The 24525-nt window shown below is 35.1% G+C and overlaps 1 protein-coding gene across 1 annotated transcript; it reads left to right on the top strand.

Annotated features, from left to right (window-relative positions):
• Positions 1-5790: 5790 nt before the first annotated feature.
• LOC126881580 (vacuolar protein sorting-associated protein 37B) lies at positions 5791-16173 on the top strand. Its single transcript, XM_050645925.1, has 3 exons — positions 5791-6020; positions 6158-6335; positions 15526-16173. The coding sequence occupies exons 1-3, from the start codon at positions 5889-5891 to the stop codon at positions 15945-15947; spliced, it is 732 nt and encodes a 243-aa protein (XP_050501882.1). The 5' UTR covers positions 5791-5888; the 3' UTR covers positions 15948-16173.
• The last annotated feature ends 8352 nt before the right edge of the window (positions 16174-24525 follow it).

Raw genomic sequence — 24525 nt, 5'->3', positions numbered from 1 at the left:
TACTAGTGACTTCATACATCTGGGCGTGATGACGTAATCAATGATTTTTCTAAATGAGGATAGGGGTCATGTGATAGCTCACTTGAAAGGGTATTCGGTTCTCTATTTAGCAATATAAACATTAATATAATTATTTATACAGGGTGTCCAAGAAAAACATTTTTAGTTAAATTAATTGAAACAAAAAGAAGAATGTATGTAATTTATTTAATTCAAAATACGTTTTAATGTTGTCAAAAAAACGGGAAAAAATGTGTATTTGACAAATAAATATTGTTTTTTGGTTAAATTCAATGTTAAAGCTGCCACCCACCTGCCTTTTGGCAGTTTGAACATTTTATTTAAGAGAAAATCAATGTTTATTTTTCAAATAAATTCTTTTTTCTGACAGCAGTAAATGTATTTAGAATTAAACAAATTACATACATTCTTCTTTTTGTGTCAATAAATTTAATTAAATTTTTTTTTGACACTGCATAAATAATAATTATGTTACCGTTTATATTATTGAATAGAGAATTGAATAAGCTTTCAAATGAACATCACGCCCAGATGGATGATGTCACTAGTATGATATACAGGGTGAGTCACCTCTAACGGGACGGAAATTACAGCGAAATGGTAAAAGATTTGAAAAAAATTTTAAATTAGTAGTTTGTAAGTTGATAAAATCTACATTTTAAAATTATTTTGAAATATACAGGGTGTCCCAATAAATGGCGGCGTATCAAAGTTATATTGTTTCTTATGGAACACCCTGTATTTTATTGCATTTTTAATTGTCCGCAAAAAATAAGGTATAGTTTCATAAGACTTCCCTATACCTATGTACAGAGTGTTCTGAGTTATGGTGACTTTTCTTAAAATGTAGTTTTAAAAGAAGGCTTATTGTCAAGTTATTTAAGAAATTATCAAAAAATACTTTTACATCTAAATAGTTCGATATTGGTTGAATGTATTCCATGATTAATTATTACACAGTTATTTACAGGGTGTTCAACATTTACAGTTTCATTATTGGATTATTCAATGTGTCATATGACGCTTATTTTAAATGGAATACCATGTATATTAATATACTATTATACTAAACGGAGTCACCTCTTTCTAATGGTATATGGATGTTCTATACCTAGGTCTAATAGTTATTGCGTAATTTACAATTATTTAAATTCTTAATCTGTAAATCGAGTTTAAAACAAAAGATGTATCTCATTGTATGACATCGTCATTTTATGACAGTACGGTCTGGTAATTATCAAAAATATAAACATCCGCGTATGATATTCAAATTTAATTGTTCTTAAAAACGAATAATCACGTTATCTACGAAAGAGTAGATATGGTACTTTGCATTGGGGAGTGTTTGCAAAATTGTATCTTACCTTCTTAAGTTTACGCTCAAAAGTATCCTGATAGAAGACACCCAAAAAAGGACGTTTATGAGAGATTTTAATAGATTCCGTGCTATTGGTAATGTTGCATACGGAAAGGCAAATAAAAATAAACCAGTTATTTGTGATGACGTCAAAGAGCTTGATGTCCTGCTTTCTGTTACGGAAAAAGCAAATACTAGTAAAGAAAAAATTTCGGGTGAATTGTAAATCAGTCAAACGACTGTTAGAATACTTAAGAGAAATCACTACTATCCATATAAAACTCAACTACACCAGTATTAGACCAAACAGGATTATGATAAATATTTAACTTATCGTTTATGAACTTTAGACTTTATAGAACATCCTGATTTTTTTAATGTATTGTATACAGACCAATATACCTACTTTTTATAATAATGGTCTAGTAAATAGACATAATTTTCATTTCATTATGATACAGTAGACAAATATTTATTTCGTAGTTTAAAAATCGAGAGTGACTATAAATATTATTTTTAAAATCAATTTACGGTTTAAGAATATTGTAAATTACGCAAATACTGTGACTCCTAGTTATAGAACATCCCTATAGGTACCATTCGAAAGAGGAACCTGTGCTTAGTACAATAATTTATTAATATACATGGTGTTTTATTTAAAATAAGCATCATATGACACATTAAATAATCCAATAATGAAACTGTAAATTTTGAACACCCTGTAAATAAATGTGTAATAATCAATCATGGAATACATTAATTATAAAATAAAAACCAGACCGTACTGTCATAAGGTGACAATGTCATACAATGCCATTAATTAACTACATCTTTTGTTTTAAAATCGATTTACACATTAAGAATTTAAATAATTGTAAATTACGCAAAAACTATGAGACTTAGGTATAGGACATCCATATACCATTCGAAAGAGGTAAAATTGTTTAGTATAATTATTTATTAATATACATGGTGTTCCATTTAAAATAAGAATCATATGACACATTGAATAATCCAATAATGAAACTGTAAATTTTGAACACCCTGTAAATAAATGCGTAATAATTAATCATGAAATACATTCAACCAATATCCAAATATTTAAATGTAAAAGTAATTTTTTTATAATTTCTTAAATAACTTGAGAATAAGCCTTCTTTTAAAACTTTACATTTTAAGAAAAGTCAACATAACTCAGAACACTCTGCACATAGGTATAGGGAAGCCTTATGAAACTATACCTTATTTTTTGCGGACAATTAAAAAATGCAATAAAATATAGGGTGTTCCATAAGAAAAAATATAACTTTGATACGCCGCCATTTATTGGGACACCCTGTACATTTCAAAATAATTTTAAAATGTAGATTTTATCAACTTACAAACTACTAGTTTAAATTTTTTTAAATCTTTTACCATTTTGCTGTAATCTTCCGTCCCGTTAGTGGTGACTCACTCTGTATATCGTCGTTGCGCGAGCAAAATCTGCTATGTGTAAAAAACTAAATTTTACAGGGGAGACATAAAACTGTGATTTTACCTCACCTGAACACATAGCAGATTTTAACCAAATGTTTATAACATGGTTAATTGTATTCATAGCCTATAGCAGATTATACCAATGTGTTAAGAATTAAATTTTGAGAATTTCTGTGCTCATAACTCAATTTCATCAAAAAATGAAAAATGTACATAGCAGATTTTACCCGCACAACGACGATATGCCAAAAAATCCTACATAATTTAAAAATAAAAATCGACCTGTTTCGGGAATTTCTAATAGTGTTGTTTATTTAGCTAATAATGAATTTATGCATTACTTTATAGATGCACTGTATATTGGATCAGTTACAGATTTGGACTTTAGTGTGGAAAATACTATTAAGGGTTGTAAGACTTTTAAGTATTTAGAGTCAATAATAAGCCAAGATGGTGCTTTTATGAAATATACAGAAATGAAAATAGCCTAGGGAAAACAAACCACGAAAGCACTCAGTGGAGTGATATAGTACAACACTCTAACCAAAGAAAACAAAAAAAAAAGAATCTTTCACAAGCATAATGCTGAATATTACCCTGTATGAAGCGAAATGTTTATAACATGTCTACAAATCACCAGAGAGGAAAGAATTAGAACAGATGAAATATGGAACAGAATAGAAGTAGAATGCTCAATTACAAAAAAGTTGGAAAACAGAGCCATGCAATGGTAGGTATGTACCAATGATGCCAGAGCTACCGGTTTATCGGCAGATCTACAGATTTTAATATCAATATATCTATTTTTTCCACAGCGTACCGATTTTTCAAATAATTTCTAGATTATACAAATGTTCCTTTATCCCCAGCATTGCATTTTGAATCGAAACTATCTATTACTATTTTTCTGTTGCCCATAAGTAAATTCCTTTGTATAACTTTTTTACAAGTTCTTTTTTATACAACCCGTTATACATTTACATGCTTAATATGATGCTATTCTCATTGTTAAAACTTGGGGGAAGCACAGAGTAGCATTCAAGGATTTACATGCAGAAAGTTATAAATACAAAATGTTTTTGCGAAAAAAATTATTCGGTTTTAGTGACTTACATCCAAAGTTTAGTAAAAATGTCCAGTTCTAGTAGTATAGTGAACTATATGAACAAAAAGAAACATTAAAAACCCAAATACTCTCAAAAATATACAGAAGAATCGAACAGCTGCCCAAGTTTAAACAATGGTTACAAAAATGCAAAAAATCTGAACAATATGTGAAATGCAAATTTCAATTGAGGCCATGAGAGCCAGAGTGGCCTAATTGATAAGAACATTACTTTACATAATCAAAGAAAATAATCAGAAATCAATGTCCAATTACTAAAACAATGGGACATTGATAGCTTCTGATCATTTTCTTTGATTATGTAAAGTAATGTTTTTCTCAGTTAGGCCACTCTGGCTCTCATGGCCTCAATTGTGTTTTTTGAGTTTTTTTTTTTCAATTTGACCATTAAAACATTGTTTTCTATACAGCGTTTCACGTTAAGAATAGAACATTGCGAAGATAACCCCATGTATGTCTTACGAGCGATAGAATCACGCCGTACTGACTAGAATGAATCATATATCGACGGTCTAATTCTAATACCCCGTATCTGCAAAAAACTGAATTTCCGATTTTCGCGGCAAACGATTAACAAAACAATTATCCATCTATACACAAAACTCTGATCTAAACAAAAAATTCTAGGAACCTCTAATACCGGTCATCTAATACCCCGTAACTGAATATCTCTAAAATTGATAAGAAAAAAAAAACAGAAAAAACCTCCTACTTGAAAAAATCTCTTTTGGCAGATACGGGTTATTAGAATTAGACCGTCGATATGGGCAGTCGAGTATCCACCTGTGCCCGAGAGGTTTGGCAACACTGATCTCCGTAAGCGTAATGTTCTATTCTTAACGTGAAACAAAGTATAGAAAGTTTTGTTTTATTTTAGAAATCTACAGATTTTTGTAGAGATCTACGGATTTTTCTTGACAATTCTACTGGTTTTCCTTCAACGGAGCCTGGCAACACTGGTATGAACAAAGAATGTCATAGCAGAGGGTGACTGAAAAGAATACTAGACTGGGACCCACCGAGAAGTAGACAGAGAGGAAGAACTGCTATGGGATGGAAAACTTACATAGGAAATGCTATGATAAATAGAGATAATCAGAGATGACGACTGGCAGAATAGAATGCTAGGGAGGACTAAAAAAAGTGTCATAAAACCTTATACCGTTTATAGTTGAGGATTAATGGCATTTATTTTTGAAAACCCTTCATGCTTCACCCTCATAAAACTTTTATTAATTCTTAGATGTTTATTCACCTACGTTACTCACCAATAATGATAAAATAAATACAAAAGTTAGAACAACCAAAGGAACTATAAGAAATTCATAGTCATCTTCTACATCAACAATATCTGTTGTAGTTGGAGTTGGAATGATTTCAGTTGTAGAGTTTAACAAAGCATGCATAATTTAGTTTTTTCATCGTGTCGTACTATCATACTATAACTGAAAGAGTTGTATATTAAAAACTGCCCTCAAAATTTGGTTCAATAACACTATTTTTTAAAAATTTTCCATGAAAACAACTATTACAAAATTTGAAGTTTTAAATGAAATGTGAAATGTGCATTGTTGACTTGTTGAACAGCTGAGTCATCAGTTCCGCCAACAATGTAAAATTAGTCACCTTTCATTCTAATTCTATATTTGAAATTACATTATAATGAAATTGTATTGTGCATTTATATAAGTGTATCTGAATATTTATAAAATAACAATTTACTCAAACAGCACATTTACATTAATTTATTCCGTATTTTTGTGATATTTACTGACAGCAACAAATAAAAATGTGTTGGTGCGACTGATTCATGAACACATGACACATGTCATCAAGATTTTATTATTGTAATCTTGTGTCATTTTTATATTTAATTTTTACTTTTCAGATTAAATTATTTTAAAAATGTCAATAGAAATTTTACAGGCCGATTGTAAACGAGCTGTAAAAGATCTAGTGTCTTTAAGCAACGATGAATTAGATTCAATTATCAACAATGACGAGAGAATTCAGGAAATCATTACACAGCTAGATCAGGTAAGATTGAATGAGTTTCTGTTTTTATAGTTATTTTATCTCAAAAGTTTATATAAACAATTTGAAATTAATAGGGAGATTAATAATTATAATTTCTAACTGATGTATTAATAACTACTAATGTTTCTATGTTTTAGTCTTATTTAAAAGAGATTGAAAATGAAAAAGAAAACATATTGGCAAGTAACAACTCAATGGCAGAATTCAACCTCTCCAAGGAACCAGAATTAGTTGAAGGCAGGGAAAAAATAGAGGAACTGTCACAACAGGGAGAAGAATTGACAAAAGCAGTGGAAGATAAACTTAAAGAATTGAGTTAGTATTACTATCATCAAACCATCTTTTCAGTTGTAGTTTAGAAAAATAAGCAAAAAAGTACCCTGTTTGTAACACTGATCCGGCCAGGCAGATGACATTTATTTGGAGTAGTATGGACCTCTATAACAAAAACCTATATGTTTCCTGAAGTTGATTTTTTGGAAATAATTAGTTATTAACAAATTAAGGTCAAAAAACAGTCACTTTTCGCTCATTTCTCTATCAGCAAAAAGTGAAAACGTCAGTAAAAAAGTTGTGTTGCCAGGTCCGATTTGTTTTTAATCGGTACATAAGCAAAAACAAATCGGGATTTAGGGTTGTAAATCGGAACAATAGCCCAGTAAATGACCGTTTGGAGTGTAATTTTCGGAGTCAACTCCGAATTGCATGAAAATCTGGTTTTAGGTTCTACTTACTATCTACTTCAAAGTTGAACTTGTACCGTTGGTTGCTTTTACTTGTGGGTGACAGTTACCCCTTCTCGGGGATAAAAAATGCGCGTTTAAATAAGTCCCAAAATGGATCAACTGACTAACTCTAAAAAACTTTTGTTCTATATAATTTTTAAACTAAGTCAATACTTTTCGAATACCTAATTTTATTGAAAAAATATTCTTAGCAAAAATGTAGCTTTTAAAAAAGCAAAAAAAATGGTTATGTTCAGAAAGTCTATAAAACCAGTAAAAGCAAAGTTGTAGCTCATAAAAATACATTCTTATTCGTCAAATTCCAAATATATTTTTTCAACTTGAAATAACCCACAAATTAAGCAATTTTCGGGCAAAACCTATTAAAATGTATTAAAGTGTTTAAAAAAATCTTTAATTTTGTTTTATGTAAAAGTCTCTAGCATTAACCTTCCGCCGGTAACGTGAATTCTTGTAACATAGTTGGTAACGTCGGTCTACGACACCGACTTTTTTAATAATGAATATCTTAGGTTGTGATTTTGTGTTAATATTTTGATGTGACTAAATGTTTAATATAACTATATTTAAATAACAATATAGTAAGAAATGATCAATATTTATTTATATTCGGGAAAAAAATGCACATTAAAAAAAAGTGGCTTCTTTTAGATACTAACATAATTGACAAACAATTTACAAAAACATGTCAAGTTTTTGAATACAAAATGTCAACGAACATATCGGCAAGGGTTGAAATGTCACAAAAAAAATAAAATTATTCAACAAATGTCCAACACAAACTGAAATTAATGTCCGTTTGTTTCCTCATTTTTTTATACACTCCACCGCACTGTACGGTTCTGGTTCGGAATTAGCAACAATTTCGTCAAAAAGTTGTTGCAACCTGATTTGTTCTCTTTCATAATCAATATTCATATAAAATCCTAAAATTAACATCTATTATTTAAACTGACTATGGACCAAAAACAACAAAAACTTACCGTTAAGTATATCATAAATGGTAACCTCAGTCTCTCACACCGTCAGGTCAAATAACATATGAACTATCCACACTTGGTTACAGATTTTTCAAGACTAAATAGTGTGATAAGAATTTGAAAGCTACCTGGCCGCGGGGACAAAAAAAAATGCGCATTTGAGTTTTACCGCGAAAAATCCGCTACGTCGGTGTCAGGGACCGTACGTTACCACTCGAAGGTTAAAACTAAGCGCGTTACGGTCAAAATAAAGTTGGCCCTTTTTTTGGTAAAAAAAATCGTGAGAATCTCCCCCTATTTAGCACCGTAAATAAAATTAATTGTTACCGCTTTACCATTTACTTTATATGTGTATTTTTTATACGATCTGTAAGGTTTACCCGTTGGGAGTGCTTAGTTTTGAAAAAATTTGATTTTATAGCAAAAAAAAATTCCTAAAATATTGGAAAATGCCCTTTTTTCAAAATAACTTAAAAGGTATTAGGGATACTAAAAATCTCAAGGAGTAAAAAGTAGGTAGGTTTTGCTTTTATAAATATGATAGATTCATTTTGTTTTTCTGTAAGATTCTGTCCATATTTTGCATCCACTCGTGATTAGTGACTCGTTCAGGCCCTTTCAATCCTGTAAAAAATACATAAGTAAAGTAAATTGTTTGTAAAGCGGTAACGATTAATTTCATTTGGGGGCTAAGTAGGAGGAGATTTTCAGAATTTTTTTTACCAAAAAAAAGGAGTCAACTTGATTTTGAGCATAACTCGCTTAGTTTTGATGCTAGAAACTTTTTTAAAAACTAAAAATAAAGCTTTAATAAAAAAGTTTTAATTGGTTTTTCCCGAAAAGTGCTTCATTTCTTGGTTATTTCATGTTGAAATATTTGATTTGGAATTTGACGAATAAGAACATATTTTTCATGAGCTACAACTTTGCTTTTGTTGGGTCTATAGACTTTACGAGTTCACAATTTTTTTTACTTTTTTATATTATGCTACATTTTTGCTAACAATATTTTTTTCGATAAAATACTTACTTTTGTGTTATTTGTAAAAATCGCCTGAAGACGTGATTTTTTTGTCGAAAAATAAACATTTTCAATAATAAACTCGAAAAACTCGAATAAATAACTCAAAAAGTATTAACTAACTTAAAATTCTATAGAACTAAAATTGCTTAGAATCAGTCAATTTATCCATCTCGTGACTTATTTTAAACGCACGGTTTTTCACCTCAACTAGGTGTGACTGTCACCCCCCGAGTAAAAGCAACCAATGGCACAAGCCATCCAAATTTTCATGCAATTCGGAGTTGATCCTGAAAATTACACGGTATCGTCATATTTACCGTTCATTTACTGGACTACAAGGTGTTTCTATAATCTGTATTTAATCCTACATAATAATAATAATCAGACGAAATTACAAAAAAAAATAGTAGATTAAGTAAATTATTTATTTTTTACTAAAATTATATTGTTCATTCGATTTTGCCGCTTTTAGGAGTGCCTTGTTTTTATAACAGTTATAAAATTCAATGCAAGTCCTCCTGAAATTGGTTTTCGTGGGTGAAAATCGGGACATTTAGTGTCCCGATCAGGTACAAATCGGTACGCGTCCCCAGACCCCTGAAAATCGGGACGTCCCGCGCAAATCGGGACACCTGGTAACGCTTACCCACGCCCTGACCAGACCTCCTGACACGACAGAATTCTCTGACTATTTTTGTCGGGGGCAGCTCTACACACGTCTACACCAAACTATCTGACAAAATGTAAAATTATTATTTTACTTATATTTTTTCTAAACATCCGTATAAGCCGTATTTTTTAATTTCTGACATCACAGTTGGGAAGAAATCATCCCATCCCCTAAATATTAATCCCTTAGTTACAACCCCTAACTTTAATTTTTTTAATAGCACTCTGTACATTTTTTTATAGTTTTGTATGTGGTATTCGATCGTCTACGCAACAGATTTTATTAAAAATAAAATGGTTTCGTTTTACAAAACTACAAAAAAAAAATGTACAGGATGCTATTAAAAAAATTAAAGTTGGGGGTTGTAACTAAGGGATTAATGTTTAGGGGATGGGATGATTTTTTCTACTCCATATTAAAGTGTATTACAAATGAAATAGATCAGTTGTTATCCCATTCGAAAATCTCTATTTATTTAAAAAATATAGCCTGGATAAATAATTAGTCTGGGACACATAATAAACAAAAATAAACTGATATGTTCTTGATTACTTATCAACCGATTTTATTTTTAAAAAATATGTTTAATAGACAATAGAAGACCACATCCAAAACTATAAAACAATGTACAGGGTGCTATTAAAAAAATTAAAGTTAGGGGTTGTAACTAAGGGATGAATACTTAAGGGATGATTTTTTCTACGTCATCTTAAAGTGTATTACAAATAAAATTGATCAGTTTTGTCTCATTCGAAAATCTCTATTAGTTTTAAGAGATATAGCCTGGATAAATTAGTCTGGGACACCCTGTATAGATCATTTATAGCCTGATTTAACCTTCGGGATCATGGAATAGCAAAAACAGAAAAATCCTCCGGGATGGCCCATTTTTGTCGTGCAACAAGCCTACACACTCTCCAATAGCCAGACCCAACATTGCCAGCCCCGACAGTCAGGTCATGTCAGAGCATATGTAAATGTTTTAAAGCATTTGAAACAAATTTGAGAAAAGTATATAAAAACCTTCAAAATGGAGGTTTTTTAAATGTTTTTCTATCCTTATATGTTACTTACAGAAAATTGCAAAATAAGTAAAACATTTTGGATAAACCTTGATGTTGGGTAGTATAGTGCTTAACCCTTTCAGTCACCATGTTTGTTTAAATGAACATCAACTTTTCATAGGCACCAACGATGGCTAATTCCCATTTTTTACGTTTAATCACTGTGATCGTCTCAACAAACATTATCTCTAAACGTTGTACTAGGCATAGTATCACGCTTGTTCCGAATAGCTCAGTTTGGTTGATGAGTACTGCATGGTAACACATGTTTTAATATCTACAATTCGTGATAAGTACATATTTCGTTTGTGTTTAAACTTGTTAAGTAAGTTAAAATCTGATTTTAAAATTATTTTATAGGTACTTTATTGTTAGTTTTTACATGTATGTACAAAAACATAAAAAAAATAGATACTTCATATAGTTTCAAACAAAAAATAATGTGTTCTTTTAAACGAACATGGTGACTCAAATGTTATTTTATTTTCAGATTTCTTATTTCAAAAATATGTTTAGAAAGCTACTAACTGAAGCTGAACTTCTTGGTAGTATCAATAATTTTTACAGACATCGAAGTTATGAGCGATGATGAGGAAGATGATGAATTACAGAAGTCACAGGATATATCAGATGTTGATAATTCTGATTTGGAAGATAAGCAATATTGATCAAGTAATACCATGTTTAGACGATATGAATGAATTTTAGATAAGGATGAATGATCTGAAGAACAAAAATCTGACACTGAAAAACAAAATAAAGTAGGTGAAAACAAAGAACGAAACGAATTGGTTGAACGTGCTGAAGAAGAGAAAAATGGAACCTGTCTGAAAAAGACACACATTAGTTGTAGTAAATGCAATATTAATTATTTATATATTGTCCGTGAACGCAATTATTTCGTTGCTTTTCATTCAAAATAAATATGTTTTTTAAAATTTTCTTGGGATTTTTTTACATGCGCGACCCTTGAGTCACGATGGTCGTTTGAAAAACCTTAATTAAAAAAAAAATCGGTTTTTATTGGCAAAATTTTTTGTTTATAAATCTTTAAAAACATCATATACCTCAACCTCCAAGTTTTAAATTTTTATCTTTGCAAACAAAAGCTCATGATTGAAAGAGTTAAACTATGCTAAACTGTTAAACATTTTAAAGCAATTGGTAAACTAGTTTAAAAGTTATTTTATTTGTTTATCCCAAATTAAATTTTTTGCAATAAGTCAAGAAATCGTAATTCTACTGATCGCTGAAGAAAGAAGAATACTTATTCTACTAACTTTATTAAACAAGAATAAAGGAAAACAAAATTATTTTGCAATAACATGTAGATTTTTTGCTTATAAGCAATTGAATAACTTTTAAACCTTTGCTTGCAGGAAAATTATTTTTTATGTTTAGAAAGCTTGAATTTTTCACGGATCTTAAAAGAAAAAAGTTGTTCTATAGTTGAAATTCAATATGATTGTCAGGATATGTTTTAAAATGATAGACTCTAGAGGGGTCTGAGAATAGCCGCTTGCCGTCAAGTATTTACGAACTACAAAATATCTGCCCTGGCAATCCTATTGAATTTGAACTATAGAATAATTTGGGACGAAGTTAGCTCCTTTTTTTAAATCCATAACGGCTTTGTTTATAACAATTGAAAGATCTAATTAGCATTATTCCAAAGAACATACTTTAAAGTTTTAATGTGCCAAATTAAAAAAATATTGAATTGCAACGAAATCAAAATGTGGTGCTAAAAATCAGCTGGTTCTGAAACTCACGTGAGTGATCGACGAGAGAAGGAGCTGTTAAATGCATTTCTGGTTTTTGTTTATGGATTTTGACATTTCCGTTTTTTAGTTTTGTATGTACTTTTTGTGTACATTACAAATATGCATTATTTTGCAATTTTTTGCAAAATACGCAACAAATAAGGATATAAACAAACTATTTTGAAGGTTTTTATACAGTGCGGTGGAATAAGTGTTGCCCCCCTGTTAACTTGTTTATAATATAAGCAAAACGCTCAGACAGGTTGATTTTTAAACTAACCATAGTATATTATAGGGTCTAGGACGTTTCATCGCCGCCGTTTCGATGCCGCCAGTTCGATGCCGATGCCGGCCGATTCATCGCCAGTCAATTAATCGCTATCTGATATATTTCCGAATTTTCGACAGTTACAATTATTAGTTATTTTTAGTATTAATTAGGAATTCTAGGAAATGCGAGATATGACGGCGATAAAATGGACTGGCGATGAACCGGCGGCATCGAAACGGCCGGCGATGAACCGGCGGCATCGAAACGTCCCATTCCGTATATTATAGCATCAACGTTTCGAACTTTACGCGATCCCTCTTCAGGTGACAGGTATAACTTTGATTTTTTAAAATGGTAAGGTACATCATGTGACACCTCATTTAACAGCTTTTGAAATACTGATTTCAAAAATGTATAATACTTTAATCCTTTTTGAGATCGTACGCGCAAAATTTCGGTCGAACTCTTTTTAAACGCATTTATTTTTTTCGAATTCTGAGGAAACTAATAATTATTTTTGAAACATTTAAACGCAGAATGAAAGATTAGATTATTACCGAGGGCTGATAGTCCCTTAGAATAACCAAAAAGTTTCTTTTGAATGATATATTTGAAATTAAAAATCACACTAAATTTTCTCTTTTTTTCACCACTGTGACTTATTAAAATAAACATTATAGGAGTTCTCAGGGACTTTGGACCATCGAGAATACTGTAATATTTCATTCTGCGTTTAAATTTTTCAAAAATATTTATTGGTTTTTTCAGGATTCGAAAAAAATGATTGCATTTAGAAAGAATTCGACCGAAATTTTTTGCCTACGCTCTCAAACAGGATTAAAGTATTATACATTTTTGAGCTCAGTATTTTAAGAGCTTTTAAATGAGGTGTCACATAATGTACTTTCCCATTTAAAAAAATCAAAATTATGGCTGTCACCTGAAGAGGGATAGCGTAAAGTTCGAAACGTTGATGCTATAATATACTATGGTTAGTTTAAAAAATCGACCTGTCCGAGCGTTTTACGTATATTCTTAAAATAAACAAGTTAACAGGGGGGGGGGGGCAACACTTATTCCACCGCACTGTATGTAGAGGCCCATACTACTCAAAACACCCGTCGTTTGCCTGGAGGTGTGAGTTTCACGAGAAAAATCTTATTTCCCTGGATAGACCAGGACGGATCTGTTTTGAGGTGGATGTGAGAGGTGGCATTCGGATTTTTGCAGATAAAGTTGGGTGACAACTTCTATAATCATAATTGACTTATGCTCCTTCTCAAATATGCCCGGAATATTAATAAAAAAATTAAAATATTTAAAAATTTCGATAAACATCGAATTTTTTCTACTTTCTTTGCGTATTACTTTAAAACGATTCATTTTGGAACAAAGTCGTAGTGAAATATAATAAAGATAATTCAATTTTTTATGATATACGACTGGTTAAAAATGTCTTAAATTATTACCTTTTCTGCAAAATAGCAATGAATACAAAATAAGGGGGTAAAATAGTCCTATTTTTATTCAATGTTTTTCAACCACTTTGGTTGCACTTAGAACCTTCGGCAATTTAAATGTATTTAAAAAGTTCAAATTTTTTAAAAACTTTCTGAATAAAAAGTAGACCATTTAAAAGTTGGCTAATTTTTTTACATATAAACAGGCGCTCTACCTGTCTAATACACCTTACAGAATTAAAATCGGATTATTTAGGCAGCCTCAGCAATGTTTTAAAGTGATAAACAATTTTTTAGCTTATAAACAAATTAGTGCTGTCGCTAGGAGGGGATGCAACGGCCTCCTGTATTTAGATGGACTTAAGTTTTTTATATATTTTGATCCGTAGAACACGAAGTTTTTGGGTAACAGTTGATCCAGGTGTCGATAAGATTGTTATAAAATAAAGAACTCGAGGAATTACATAACAGCGATTTTTCGCAAAATAAAACATTTTTTTGTATTTTGGGTAATTCTAAGCAAAAAGTGTTCCTACAAGTTTTTTCGTAGGATGCATAGTTTTCGAGATAAACGCGGTTGAACTTTTAAAAAATCGAAAAATTGCAATTTTTGAACCCGAATAACTTTTGATTAAAAAATAAGAAAGTAATTCTGCTGACAGCATTTGAAAGTTTAAGTCAAATTATACCGGTTTTGTTTGTTTGCATTGCTAAAAATTAGTTTTTTTATTTTTAAACAAAGCTGTTTGTTGATATGCCAAAAAATTGTTTATAATTTTAAAACATTGCTGAGGCCCCTTAAATAATCCGATTTTAATTGTGCAAAGTGTATTAGATAGGTAGAGCGCCTCTTTATATGTAAAAAAATAGCCAACTTCTAAATGGTCTACTTTTTGTTCAGAAAGTTTTTAAAAAATTTGAACTTTTTTAAATAAATTTAGATTGCAAATTTATTATGCAAAATCTATTAGGTCGAATTTAATGAAATTTGGCAGATTGTTTAAGTATGTTATAAGAATTTTCTAAGCGAATTACTAAGGTTCTAAGTGCCACCAAAGTGGTTAAAAAACATTAAATAACAACAGGCTTATTTTGCCTCCTTATTTTGTATTTATTGCTAAATTGCAGAAAGGGTAATACTTTAAGACATTTTTAACCAGTCGTATATCATACAAAATTCAATTATCTTTATTTTATTTCTTTACAACTTTGTTCCAAAACTAATCGTTTTAAAGTTTTTCGAAATTTTTAAATATTTTTAAATATTTTATTTATTTTTTTTTATTAAACGTTCCGGGCATACTTCAGAAGAAGCATAAGTCAATTATTATTATTATTGAAGTTGTCACCTAACTTTATCTGCAAAAATCTGAATGCCACCTCTCACATCCAAAAATATACGTTTTTTCACAGATCAGCCCTGGTCTATGATTATTATGTTGATTGGATCATAATGTGCTTTATACTTTTATAGATTCTTTACACATTAGTAATTATTTCCTTCATAATATATATTTTATTTTTTAGGGGACAAAGGTGGTGATATGTCCTTAGAAACTGCTTTAGCCCTGCTACAGACAGCAGCCAGTGAAATGGAAGAAGAATCTGATAAATCATCAAAAAAATTTCTAGATGGTGAACTTGAATTGGATGATTTTCTTGACGACTTCTTAGAAAAAAGAAAAATAATGCACTTACGTCTGGTAAAAGCAGAAAAATTATCTAAAATCCTACAGAGAGATCCAACTTTGAATAACCCTAATTACATTAATGCACCCCCTGTTAGCATAAATTCTAATTATTTTCCTGGTGTTAACATACCTGGAGATAACCCATCTGGACCTATGCCCCCTTATCCCATTGGGCAGCCAGCAGTTCCTTACCCCACTGGGCCATTCAACATGCCAATGCCACCTCCCATTAGGAACAATTATTTTCAGAATTATTAGTGCCACATGTTATATAGAAATGAAAGATTTTATATTTACGATTTGATTCTTTAGTACTAAGAGTACAAAATGCAAGAATATTTTTTTTATTTTGTAAAGTATATTTTGTATTCTTTTTGTTTTTATAGTTACGTCTCACAATAATAATGTTTAAGAAATGTAAATTTTAAGATATGTTAAGATTATTCATATTGTAAATTAAAAATTAACACATTTAGAGTTTAAAGTAGTTTTTAATTGTTCTTTGGCCTAATCTTTATTTAAATGTACCGGGTGTCCTAATAAGAATGGCTCTCGGCCATATATCAGGAACCGCTTATAGTACAGCTTTGAGAAAAAAAATTTATAACAAAAGTTGTCGCGGGAAAAGCCTGGAAATTATTTTCATAATTGTAGGTTCACCGCTAGAGGGCGTAATTGAATATCAAAAATTAAAAAATCTAAATTTTACAAAATTTGCCCAATGAAAGTGCACTGGAAATTCGATCAATGTATTAATAAAATTCTGCGCATATTTGATTTTACAAGTCTACCTTTGCAAATAAGAGTGGGAACCTTGTTATGAAAAAATGGCTATAAATCGGCTTCTATTAAATCGAATTTTGCAAACTTAATCTTGTTGAAACAACTCTTTTTGGTCAATGTAAAAGTTATAAGAAAAAGACTAAGTTTTCACTCTAATGGCACGTAACATATCCCACCAGAATGAAAACAATGGGAACCTTCTCTGGTTACACCTCCGAGGCTTCTACAATTTGCAAGCCATACGGATGCTGAGACTAAGGAAGATGAGGGAATTCTACAATTTACAATTCACGTCACATCTGCTCAGCGCGGTAAAGTTCCAACGAGACTGGTTCCCTTCATACTCCACACAGAGTAAATGTAAATCAAAAATGAATAACCATTTTCCCTTTCGTTGCAAAACGAAAATACAGCCGAACCATATTCCAGTCCAATCAGAGAGTGCTGCAAGCACCTCTACCGGTTTCGAAACTTATTAGTCTCTCATCAGGAGGCACATATGCTGCCCTCCCTGATCCAACCAAAACAAACCCCAGCGTGCAGTCCCGAATTGCAACGAACGAAATGGCATAGATGCCCTAGCGGCAACTGCTAGCAAAAGACTAAGTTTTCACTCTAATGGCACGTAACATATCCCACCAGAATGAAAACAATGGGAACCTTCTCTGGTTACACCTCCGAGGCTTCTACAATTTGCAAGCCATACGGATGCTGAGACTAAGGAAGATGAGGGAATTCTACAATTTACAATTCACGTCACATCTGCTCAGCGCGGTAAAGTTCCAACGAGACTGGTTCCCTTCATACTCCACACAGAGTAAATGTAAATCAAAAATGAATAACCATTTTCCCTTTCGTTGCAAAACGAAAATACAGCCGAACCATATTCCAGTCCAATCAGAGAGTGCTGCAAGCACCTCTACCGGTTTCGAAACTTATTAGTCTCTCATCAGGAGGCACATATGCTGCCCTCCCTGATCCAACCAAAACAAACCCCAGCGTGCAGTCCCGAATTGCAACGAACGAAATGGCATAGATGCCCTAGCGGCAACTGCTAGCAAAAGACTAAGTTTTCACTCTAATGGCACGTAACATATCCCACCAGAATGAAAACAATGGGAACCTTCTCTGGTTACACCTCCGAGGCTTCTACAATTTGCAAGCCATACGGATGCTGAGACTAAGGAAGATGAGGGAATTCTACAATTTACAATTCACGTCACATCTGCTCAGCGCGGTAAAGTTCCAACGAGACTGGTTCCCTTCATACTCCACACAGAGTAAATGTAAATCAAAAATGAATAACCATTTTCCCTTTCGTTGCAAAACGAAAATACAGCCGAACCATATTCCAGTCCAATCAGAGAGTGCTGCAAGCACCTCTACCGGTTTCGAAACTTATTAGTCTCTCATCAGGAGGCACATATGCTGCCCTCCCTGATCCAACCAAAACAAACCCCAGCGTGCAGTCCCGAATTGCAACGAACGAAATGGCATAGATGCCCTAGCGGCAACTGCTAGCAAAAGACTAAGTTTTCACTCTAATGGCACGTAACATATCCCACCAGAATGAAAACAATGGGAACCTTCTCTGGTTACACCTCCGAGGCTTCTACAATTTGCAAGCCATACGGATGCTGAGACTAAGGAAGATGAGGGAATTCTACAATTTACAATTCACGTCACATCTGCTCAGCGCGGTAAAGTTCCAACGAGACTGGTTCCCTTCATACTCCACACAGAGTAAATGTAAATCAAAAATGAATAACCATTTTCCCTTTCGTTGCAAAACGAAAATACAGCCGAACCATATTCCAGTCCAATCAGAGAGTGCTGCAAGCACCTCTACCGGTTTCGAAACTTATTAGTCTCTCATCAGGAGGCACATATGCTGCCCTCCCTGATCCAACCAAAACAAACCCCAGCGTGCAGTCCCGAATTGCAACGAACGAAATGGCATAGATGCCCTAGCGGCAACTGCTAGCAAAAGACTAAGTTTTCACTCTAATGGCACGTAACATATCCCACCAGAATGAAAACAATGGGAACCTTCTCTGGTTACACCTCCGAGGCTTCTACAATTTGCAAGCCATACGGATGCTGAGACTAAGGAAGATGAGGGAATTCTACAATTTACAATTCACGTCACATCTGCTCAGCGCGGTAAAGTTCCAACGAGACTGGTTCCCTTCATACTCCACACAGAGTAAATGTAAATCAAAAATGAATAACCATTTTCCCTTTCGTTGCAAAACGAAAATACAGCCGAACCATATTCCAGTCCAATCAGAGAGTGCTGCAAGCACCTCTACCGGTTTCGAAACTTATTAGTCTCTCATCAGGAGGCACATATGCTGCCCTCCCTGATCCAACCAAAACAAACCCCAGCGTGCAGTCCCGAATTGCAACGAACGAAATGGCATAGATGCCCTAGCGGCAACTGCTAGCAAAAGACTAAGTTTTCACTCTAATGGCACGTAACATATCCCACCAGAATGAAAACAATGGGAACCTTCTCTGGTTACACCTCCGAGGCTTCTACAATTTGCAAGCCATACGGATGCTGAGACTAAGGAAGATGAGGGAATTCTACAATTTACAATTCACGTCACATCTGCTCAGCGCGGTAAAGTTCCAACGAGACTGGTTCCCTTCATACTCCACACAGAGTAAATGTAAATCAAAAATGAATAACCATTTTCCCTTTCGTTGCAAAACGAAAATACAGCCGAACCATATTCCAGTCCAATCAGAGAGTGCTGCAAGCACCTCTACCGGTTTCGAAACTTATTAGTCTCTCATCAGGAGGCACATATGCTGCCCTCCCTGATCCAACCAAAACAAACCCCAGCGTGCAGTCCCGAATTGCAACGAACGAAATGGCATAGATGCCCTAGCGGCAACTGCTAGCAAAAGACTAAGTTTTCACTCTAATGGCACGTAACATATCCCACCAGAATGAAAACAATGGGAACCTTCTCTGGTTACACCTCCGAGGCTTCTACAATTTGCAAGCCATACGGATGCTGAGACTAAGGAAGATGAGGGAATTCTACAATTTACAATTCACGTCACATCTGCTCAGCGCGGTAAAGTTCCAACGAGACTGGTTCCCTTCATACTCCACACAGAGTAAATGTAAATCAAAAATGAATAACCATTTTCCCTTTCGTTGCAAAACGAAAATACAGCCGAACCATATTCCAGTCCAATCAGAGAGTGCTGCAAGCACCTCTACCGGTTTCGAAACTTATTAGTCTCTCATCAGGAGGCACATATGCTGCCCTCCCTGATCCAACCAAAACAAACCCCAGCGTGCAGTCCCGAATTGCAACGAACGAAATGGCATAGATGCCCTAGCGGCAACTGCTAGCAAAAGACTAAGTTTTCACTCTAATGGCACGTAACATATCCCACCAGAATGAAAACAATGGGAACCTTCTCTGGTTACACCTCCGAGGCTTCTACAATTTGCAAGCCATACGGATGCTGAGACTAAGGAAGATGAGGGAATTCTACAATTTACAATTCACGTCACATCTGCTCAGCGCGGTAAAGTTCCAACGAGACTGGTTCCCTTCATACTCCACACAGAGTAAATGTAAATCAAAAATGAATAACCATTTTCCCTTTCGTTGCAAAACGAAAATACAGCCGAACCATATTCCAGTCCAATCAGAGAGTGCTGCAAGCACCTCTACCGGTTTCGAAACTTATTAGTCTCTCATCAGGAGGCACATATGCTGCCCTCCCTGATCCAACCAAAACAAACCCCAGCGTGCAGTCCCGAATTGCAACGAACGAAATGGCATAGATGCCCTAGCGGCAACTGCTAGCAAAAGACTAAGTTTTCACTCTAATGGCACGTAACATATCCCACCAGAATGAAAACAATGGGAACCTTCTCTGGTTACACCTCCGAGGCTTCTACAATTTGCAAGCCATACGGATGCTGAGACTAAGGAAGATGAGGGAATTCTACAATTTACAATTCACGTCACATCTGCTCAGCGCGGTAAAGTTCCAACGAGACTGGTTCCCTTCATACTCCACACAGAGTAAATGTAAATCAAAAATGAATAACCATTTTCCCTTTCGTTGCAAAACGAAAATACAGCCGAACCATATTCCAGTCCAATCAGAGAGTGCTGCAAGCACCTCTACCGGTTTCGAAACTTATTAGTCTCTCATCAGGAGGCACATATGCTGCCCTCCCTGATCCAACCAAAACAAACCCCAGCGTGCAGTCCCGAATTGCAACGAACGAAATGGCATAGATGCCCTAGCGGCAACTGCTAGCAAAAGACTAAGTTTTCACTCTAATGGCACGTAACATATCCCACCAGAATGAAAACAATGGGAACCTTCTCTGGTTACACCTCCGAGGCTTCTACAATTTGCAAGCCATACGGATGCTGAGACTAAGGAAGATGAGGGAATTCTACAATTTACAATTCACGTCACATCTGCTCAGCGCGGTAAAGTTCCAACGAGACTGGTTCCCTTCATACTCCACACAGAGTAAATGTAAATCAAAAATGAATAACCATTTTCCCTTTCGTTGCAAAACGAAAATACAGCCGAACCATATTCCAGTCCAATCAGAGAGTGCTGCAAGCACCTCTACCGGTTTCGAAACTTATTAGTCTCTCATCAGGAGGCACATATGCTGCCCTCCCTGATCCAACCAAAACAAACCCCAGCGTGCAGTCCCGAATTGCAACGAACGAAATGGCATAGATGCCCTAGCGGCAACTGCTAGCAAAAGACTAAGTTTTCACTCTAATGGCACGTAACATATCCCACCAGAATGAAAACAATGGGAACCTTCTCTGGTTACACCTCCGAGGCTTCTACAATTTGCAAGCCATACGGATGCTGAGACTAAGGAAGATGAGGGAATTCTACAATTTACAATTCACGTCACATCTGCTCAGCGCGGTAAAGTTCCAACGAGACTGGTTCCCTTCATACTCCACACAGAGTAAATGTAAATCAAAAATGAATAACCATTTTCCCTTTCGTTGCAAAACGAAAATACAGCCGAACCATATTCCAGTCCAATCAGAGAGTGCTGCAAGCACCTCTACCGGTTTCGAAACTTATTAGTCTCTCATCAGGAGGCACATATGCTGCCCTCCCTGATCCAACCAAAACAAACCCCAGCGTGCAGTCCCGAATTGCAACGAACGAAATGGCATAGATGCCCTAGCGGCAACTGCTAGCAAAAGACTAAGTTTTCACTCTAATGGCACGTAACATATCCCACCAGAATGAAAACAATGGGAACCTTCTCTGGTTACACCTCCGAGGCTTCTACAATTTGCAAGCCATACGGATGCTGAGACTAAGGAAGATGAGGGAATTCTACAATTTACAATTCACGTCACATCTGCTCAGCGCGGTAAAGTTCCAACGAGACTGGTTCCCTTCATACTCCACACAGAGTAAATGTAAATCAAAAATGAATAACCATTTTCCCTTTCGTTGCAAAACGAAAATACAGCCGAACCATATTCCAGTCCAATCAGAGAGTGCTGCAAGCACCTCTACCGGTTTCGAAACTTATTAGTCTCTCATCAGGAGGCACATATGCTGCCCTCCCTGATCCAACCAAAACAAACCCCAGCGTGCAGTCCCGAATTGCAACGAACGAAATGGCATAGATGCCCTAGCGGCAACTGCTAGCAAAAGACTAAGTTTTCACTCTAATGGCACGTAACATATCCCACCAGAATGAAAACAATGGGAACCTTCTCTGGTTACACCTCCGAGGCTTCTACAATTTGCAAGCCATACGGATGCTGAGACTAAGGAAGATGAGGGAATTCTACAATTTACAATTCACGTCACATCTGCTCAGCGCGGTAAAGTTCCAACGAGACTGGTTCCCTTCATACTCCACACAGAGTAAATGTAAATCAAAAATGAATAACCATTTTCCCTTTCGTTGCAAAACGAAAATACAGCCGAACCATATTCCAGTCCAATCAGAGAGTGCTGCAAGCACCTCTACCGGTTTCGAAACTTATTAGTCTCTCATCAGGAGGCACATATGCTGCCCTCCCTGATCCAACCAAAACAAACCCCAGCGTGCAGTCCCGAATTGCAACGAACGAAATGGCATAGATGCCCTAGCGGCAACTGCTAGCAAAAGACTAAGTTTTCACTCTAATGGCACGTAACATATCCCACCAGAATGAAAACAATGGGAACCTTCTCTGGTTACACCTCCGAGGCTTCTACAATTTGCAAGCCATACGGATGCTGAGACTAAGGAAGATGAGGGAATTCTACAATTTACAATTCACGTCACATCTGCTCAGCGCGGTAAAGTTCCAACGAGACTGGTTCCCTTCATACTCCACACAGAGTAAATGTAAATCAAAAATGAATAACCATTTTCCCTTTCGTTGCAAAACGAAAATACAGCCGAACCATATTCCAGTCCAATCAGAGAGTGCTGCAAGCACCTCTACCGGTTTCGAAACTTATTAGTCTCTCATCAGGAGGCACATATGCTGCCCTCCCTGATCCAACCAAAACAAACCCCAGCGTGCAGTCCCGAATTGCAACGAACGAAATGGCATAGATGCCCTAGCGGCAACTGCTAGCAAAAGACTAAGTTTTCACTCTAATGGCACGTAACATATCCCACCAGAATGAAAACAATGGGAACCTTCTCTGGTTACACCTCCGAGGCTTCTACAATTTGCAAGCCATACGGATGCTGAGACTAAGGAAGATGAGGGAATTCTACAATTTACAATTCACGTCACATCTGCTCAGCGCGGTAAAGTTCCAACGAGACTGGTTCCCTTCATACTCCACACAGAGTAAATGTAAATCAAAAATGAATAACCATTTTCCCTTTCGTTGCAAAACGAAAATACAGCCGAACCATATTCCAGTCCAATCAGAGAGTGCTGCAAGCACCTCTACCGGTTTCGAAACTTATTAGTCTCTCATCAGGAGGCACATATGCTGCCCTCCCTGATCCAACCAAAACAAACCCCAGCGTGCAGTCCCGAATTGCAACGAACGAAATGGCATAGATGCCCTAGCGGCAACTGCTAGCAAAAGACTAAGTTTTCACTCTAATGGCACGTAACATATCCCACCAGAATGAAAACAATGGGAACCTTCTCTGGTTACACCTCCGAGGCTTCTACAATTTGCAAGCCATACGGATGCTGAGACTAAGGAAGATGAGGGAATTCTACAATTTACAATTCACGTCACATCTGCTCAGCGCGGTAAAGTTCCAACGAGACTGGTTCCCTTCATACTCCACACAGAGTAAATGTAAATCAAAAATGAATAACCATTTTCCCTTTCGTTGCAAAACGAAAATACAGCCGAACCATATTCCAGTCCAATCAGAGAGTGCTGCAAGCACCTCTACCGGTTTCGAAACTTATTAGTCTCTCATCAGGAGGCACATATGCTGCCCTCCCTGATCCAACCAAAACAAACCCCAGCGTGCAGTCCCGAATTGCAACGAACGAAATGGCATGATTGGACTGGAATATGGTTCGGCTGTATTTTCGTTTTGCAACGAAAGGGAAAATGGTTATTCATTTTTGATTTACATTTACTCTGTGTGGAGTATGAAGGGAACCAGTCTCGTTGGAACTTTACCGCGCTGAGCAGATGTGACGTGAATTGTAAATTGTAGAATTCCCTCATCTTCCTTAGTCTCAGCATCCGTATGGCTTGCAAATTGTAGAAGCCTCGGAGGTGTAACCAGAGAAGGTTCCCATTGTTTTCATTCTGGTGGGATATGTTACGTGCCATTAGAGTGAAAACTTAGTCTTTTGCTAGCAGTTGCCGCTAGGGCATCTATGCCATTTCGTTCGTTGCAATTCGGGACTGCACGCTGGGGTTTGTTTTGGTTGGATCAGGGAGGGCAGCATATGTGCCTCCTGATGAGAGACTAATAAGTTTCGAAACCGGTAGAGGTGCTTGCAGCACTCTCTGATTGGACTGGAATATGGTTCGGCTGTATTTTCGTTTTGCAACGAAAGGGAAAATGGTTATTCATTTTTGATTT

Source organism: Diabrotica virgifera, chromosome 3 (assembly GCF_917563875.1).
Source record: "Diabrotica virgifera virgifera chromosome 3, PGI_DIABVI_V3a".
NCBI classification, from domain to species: domain Eukaryota; kingdom Metazoa; phylum Arthropoda; class Insecta; order Coleoptera; family Chrysomelidae; genus Diabrotica; species Diabrotica virgifera.
This window is presented reverse-complemented; position numbering and strand designations above follow the sequence as displayed.